Source organism: Microtus ochrogaster, chromosome 10 (assembly GCF_000317375.1).
Source record: "Microtus ochrogaster isolate Prairie Vole_2 chromosome 10, MicOch1.0, whole genome shotgun sequence".
Classification (NCBI taxonomy): Eukaryota; Metazoa; Chordata; class Mammalia; order Rodentia; family Cricetidae; genus Microtus; species Microtus ochrogaster.
Window position 1 is genome coordinate 66,708,196 of NC_022016.1, and position 6,000 is coordinate 66,714,195.

General features: G+C 35.3%; 1 protein-coding gene across 13 annotated transcripts in view; it reads right to left on the reverse strand.

Annotated features, from left to right (window-relative positions):
• Dock7 (dedicator of cytokinesis 7) overlaps nt 1-6,000 on the reverse strand; it is a 185,261-nt gene that overhangs the window by 58,312 nt on the left and 120,949 nt on the right. For 4 of the 13 annotated variants that reach the window (XR_003377407.1, XM_026782265.1, XM_026782259.1 and 1 more), the window contains exons 23-28: nt 4,557-4,646; nt 3,377-3,466; nt 3,013-3,048; nt 2,375-2,470; nt 901-1,041; nt 705-818 (exon numbers count right to left, since the gene is read on the reverse strand). Coding sequence is in view for 12 of the 13 variants with exons in the window: in XM_026782265.1 (XP_026638066.1) it covers nt 705-818; nt 901-1,041; nt 2,375-2,470; nt 3,013-3,048; nt 3,377-3,466; nt 4,557-4,646 (567 nt within the window). In the remaining variant the exon portion in view is untranslated. Of the gene's footprint in view, nt 1-704; nt 819-900; nt 1,042-2,374; nt 2,471-3,012; nt 3,049-3,376; nt 3,467-4,556; nt 4,647-5,329; nt 5,396-6,000 lie in introns of all 13 variants that reach the window. The other 9 variants (XM_013348512.2, XM_026782260.1, XM_026782258.1 and 6 more) reach the window with 5 other exon arrangements.

The window sequence follows — 6,000 nt, forward strand, 5'->3', positions numbered from 1 at the left end:
GGGCCAATTCAGAGACAAAAATCAGTATTTCTCAAAAGGTAATACATTAATAATCAGGTGATAACATTTATAAAATGTAACTTGCTGCCTGTGGACAAGGTCTACGATGTTTGTTAATTTATAAATGGCAAGGTAATAAATGACATTTTGAACATCAGTAACCATCTGACCACAAGTTCAAACTCTACTGTTTAGGATTAAATAGTAGCAATAACAACAAACTGCTGAAAGACCACCCAAAAGCAGGCACAATGGCTCACATTCATAACCCTAGGATGGGAGAGGTAGACCAGAGTTCAAGGCCACCCTCAGCTACACAGTAAATTTGGAGTTGTCCTAGGCTATATGATACCCTATCTCAAATAAACAAATATTACCCAGGACAGGAAAAGTTCAGTTAACTATGCACTCAACATAAATGCTGTACTTGCACAGCATTCAAAGGCTACATTCCATCACTAATTATCTGACTATCTGTTAATGAGAAGGAAGAAAAACTGAGTGGGGTGAATTAGCTGTTCTGGGATCTGCTTGCTATAGTCCTAGTAAAACACATTTGATATACTTTCACCACAGTATTATCAACACATAACTCTGTGCTACTTTTTCATTTTAATACCAAAATATGAATGTGTTTTTGAAGCTCCAGCCCTGGACAAAGCTACCCCAATATTTCAGTTACTTGATTACTAATTATGCATTACCTGTTTATAACAGGACTTTATAAGACTGAAGACAAATCCTCTGTCCATAACAGACAATAAATCATTAAGAAAGAAGGCAAGGCTTGTATTCAGTCTCTCAACCATTTCTGTGTCCTAGGAAACAGAACATAAGCAATAATAATGATGATGACAGTTTACTCTCACTGTAAGACGCACCAGGGGCGGTCATCCTCACCTTCTGAAACCGTGTCACAACATCACCAGCGATTGTGCTAACTAGAGCAGCAATGTCATCCATGAAACGTTCTGGGAAGCGGGTTTTCCTTGGAGCATCCAACTTATCGTTAAAGTACAAGTGGTGCACCATGCTCTTTACCTGCAAAAGGGTGCACACTGTTATCTATGCTGGCGGGGTCTGGCTTTATTTTATGCCAGCAACTTATAATATAACCCAGATCACCTCTGGGTTCTCAATCTTCTATCTCAGCCTCTCAGTGATGAGATCACACCTGTGCTCTACCACCTGGCTGATTTCTTAATTTTAAGCAAATTATAACGCTCTAAATATTCTAGTTATTTTTTAAATATACCATGTAATTTAACAAGTGACTGGAATATATTTTCATTTCCCAATGTTTTGAAATGTTCCTTAAATATTTTATGCCAATGAAATGTCAAATATAGTGAAACTTTCCCACTTCAGCCTCATAAATTATCCAACAAAAAATAATCAGTGTATGTTAATGAGAAAAAACTCACAGTGTAAGAACAATTTTAATAACAAGTTTTAAGACTCGTTCACTTTTTTTCCTTCCACTGTTCCTAAACCAGAAATTTTTATTGGTTAGAAACCCTGTCTTCACTGTACTATCATCAATATCTATTACATAAAATATTAGTTAATAAATCTGTGTGGGGGTGTTTTCTATTTCAAATATAGGTAACAGTCAATGCTGAGAATGACTATTCTGAAAGTAACTTTTATTTCCTTCTCTCTTGTCCTCCCTCTCTCCTCCTTCCCTGTACTTAATTTTTTTGCCGTGCTTTATTTCTTATTTATTAAATATTATTTTGTCGGAAGAAAATAGTTCCATGATCTATGTTTTCTAGTACTAAGGGAGAAAACAAAGAGAAAGGTCCCTAGTGCCAGAATGCCTGGACATGAATTACAGTGCTGCTACCTACACTGTGTATACTTAGAAAACTTACCCAACCTCTTGGAGCCTTGGTCACTGGGTAAGCACTCACTGCTTTGTTCAGTAATAGGAACGAGTGCATATAAGTATAGCCATGCTCTATATGACAGGAATATTAATTGGTTTGTAGTATCATTTATGGAATTAAACAAAAAAGTGTTTTTCTAATTGGCTGTAACTAGTATTTCCCTATGTGTCCTTCACCTATAATAATAACAGTAAATATTTATAAAGCTCTAAAATAATTGTTACAAAATCAACAGCATTGCCTTTATTAACTTGCATAGACTAGAAAAGAATGTCACAAATTTCCTGGATAAGTTTTCCTTCCAAGAAAAACAAGACAAAATCAAAACCAGAGAATAAATGAACCTCACACTTTATAATATCACCTATATTGTATTGGTGTCCATATTGTATAGGGCAAACACAGAAATGCAATTTCTAAGATAAAAGGAAAATGAACTGATACCAAATTGCTTACTGAGTTAGAAAGTATTAAAGTTTGCTCACCATCAACTCAAAAAAGAACCAGGCTTGCTGCAAAGCTGATTCCCGAACACTGCCACTGCAAACAACCCACTGCAAAGCCAGCTCCTCGTGAAAAAGCTAGCCAGAAGTAAATTCAAGGTTATTACCAAAGTGAAATCTGCTGGTGAGATAAACCAAATGACAATGCAGGTACAATGAAGGCATCATGAGAATAAGCGGAAGAGGGCACATGAATCTGGATGATGCAGGGGAGACACCCATTAACGAAACGACTACTTATGTATGAAGATAGTGTGATGTGTTCAAAGCTGAAAAATTACATGTTTTCTTGGAGTAAAATGTAATTTTAAAAGGACAGGCAGGAAACAACTTCCTAAATTGCACTTGCAAACCAAAAACTAGCTACGATTTGTATTTTGTTTTTATTTTGAATATGTATTTGAACATATAATACACTCATCAACTTTGCTGGTACAATTTAGGAAATACCATTACAAATTCAAACTTTTCTATGTGCTATTACGTTTCATGTGTTTAAGATGTATTTTTACAAAGCAAAAACCCTTAAATGGATATGCATACAAAGCACTTGCAAAGTAGCATAGATCACTATGAGGACTAGCAGGACTGTGCGTAAGGGGCAAGCCAGCATCGCTTACTAAGAGTGATAACTTTTCTAACTCATCTTCCTTTCCCTGGAGATTTAAAACAAAACAGAAGCAGTTACAGAAACAGAATTAAGAGTTGATACATTTTTCTGGCATTAAAATTTGATTATCTAATATAAATTACTAAATTCTAGTCAATTCTAGTCAAAGACAGAAACATCACCTTATGTAAACAAGTCCTCAATGATAGCGCTATGCCCCAAAAGGCACCAGACAGGCACTGTTTATTCAAATGTAACTTTAGACACACCAAAACTATTGTAATAACTCAAATTGGTTGTGTAAAAAAACTTTACATGTTTTTACTTGTTGGAATTACTTTCCCCCTCTATGAACTGTCTTCTTATGAATCTACCTTTTTAGTTGGTAAGCGTCCCGTTAATGTTTGTAAGAAACTTGACGTCTCTGTGTGCGAAGACATACGATTACAACTTCGATCCATAGCCTATGGAGTGGAGACGAATGGATGGCGAGATAACATTAACACCACAGAGAAGACTTTGAAGTTCAAGGACTACGTACAATTTTCAACCATTTGTATTATTTCTGATTTCATTATGTTATTTTGAACTGCTTTAAAAGCAAGTATGAACATTATTTCTATGTTTTTAGCCTTTTAGATGAATTACCTTAATGATTTTAACGCACAGAGTGTTGCAAAGGATGAAACTTATCTGTGTAATCTACACATGCACATATCTAGTGAAAACATACAAAAAGAAAAAACATACTTCTCAACTGGTGTCTGAAGAAAAAGAAATCAAGAATTTTGTAATTAATAAGAAAAATTAAACTTTAGAAAGTTTACTTTTTCTATTAAAAATACCATTTAAGTTTATCATAAATAATATCTAATATAAATCAGTTATAGTCTTAAACAGAAATTGGGATTTTTTAGGAGTAAGAGAATTTTCATTCAAAGCCAATACACAAGAAAGAAGTATATTTTCATAAATCATGCAGTCAGTTATCAAGCAACTAGTCTTAAATTACATGTTATAATTGTAGAAAATTTCATACTTTGCAACACAGTACAAATTCAATGGAGTTTTCTTTCTAGCATTTATTTTGAAAACATGCATACTGTATACTTCAGATTTATTTATATTTAACTACCAGTCTTTCTACTTGGTGGTTATGACAAAGAGATAAGGTCAAGGGTCACAGGAAACAATATATTTACTTTACAGGAAATGGAAAACTGTTGGTTGTTTTCTATGTAAAAATTTCCTACTAAGGATGTACAAGGCCTGAATAGACCCTATTATAAAACTATCAATGCATTGTCAGCAGGCACAGAGACACTGATATGGTGTGTACGGAGTAAGCAGGAGGGGACAGAAGATAGAAAAGAAGAGCATTACCGGTGCAACTGGTGGGATTCATGCACAGTGGTTGGGAAATGTGCTAAGTAAAAATACACACTTATAATGATTAAAAACAGCAAGCCACTGAAATCACAGCATGTACTAAAAGATAATGTTCTAAAGGGAAACACCAGCAGCCAATAAAGAAACCTATAATGTAAACACCACCTGTGTTGATTCTGCACTTGGACTGGGGTTGGATCCCCATGGGGCAGCTTTTGGACCAGTGTTAACCCAGGAATTGGAGCGGTCTAAACCCTAAGCACATAATAGAGAGCAGTTGGAAAGGAGAGAAATGTTACATGGTGCATGCTATGAATTATTCCTAAAGAAATCCAGCCCTCCCAATGCAAAATGTTCTTTATTAGTACTGTTAAAGCAACCAAAACCCCTCAGGTACATATAGAAATTAGTTCATTCACATTATCTTATCATATAACATATTTTTTTAAAAAAATAAAAGAATATTAAGCATAGCATTTAAAGATCATTTCAATGTAAAGTGATTGCTCCGAAGTGAAAACCACAGAACACTTTACAGCATCACCCTCAAAACGCTTCTTAAATATGGTACAAATTTTCAGCTGAACTAAGACTGGGGGCAGGGGTCACCACTCTTTGCTAAAAGACCTTAACTTCACTGCGTTTCTCACTAGCTTAAAGTTACTACGTCGTTTGCCCTTGCCTCTCTTTTCTTTTAGAGAATAGAAAACATTTAGAAAAATATTATGCAAAGGAACAGCCAAATTTGTTCCTTTCTACTCACAGTGAACTTGGAGTTGTGCTCCTTTTTGTTACTTTGTCATTAGACATAATAGTGTACTATCCTATATAAATATTATAAGGAAAACATGTATCTCTCTAGGAATTATATCTTCATCATCACTGGCATTAAATTTAAGTGTTAGTAACTATTAATAAATATACCAGAAGTGACATACTTTTTTCTGAAAGAGATTACTGATTTCTGGTGATTTTAGCTGAGGCTTGACTTCAACTTCCAAAGCCTAAGAGATCATCAGAGTCATGTAAAAATTCTTTATAAAACTCACATTCTGTGCTCTACCTCTCAACTTCCTGACTTCAAACTCAACTAATGACAGAGAACCTGCTAAATGGAGTTGGAGAAAGTTGTAACAGATGTTTGGAGGATTTAAGGGCATAATTACAGAGATAACCCAAAGCAACCTGATTAAAAATACTAAAGCAGAGAATATACTGGAACTAGAAACTACCAATGTTAAGACTGCTTAGGGAAAAAAAATGTTGGCACAGTGGTAACCAGTTCTGTCGAGACAGCAGGCTCCTTAGGGAGATTCCCAGCAGCAAAAGCAAATGTGCTGGCCCCAGGCCCCACCATAAAACAGAATAAATGAAGGTAAGGCCTATACAAAAGTACATTTTTTAACACCTCAAGAGAAGTTTTAAAATGGAAGCAAAAGAAAGGAAAAATAACCATTGCTTGGAGTTTTACTTTAGGGAGAATATTTTCTCTACTCTCTTTTCTTCCCAAATGCAGAGCAGCTAAAGTGATGAATGTGATGGCTTGAATGAAACTGACCCCACAGGCTCCTGAGGAGCAGCCTAGTAGGGGGTGTGACCCCACAGGCTC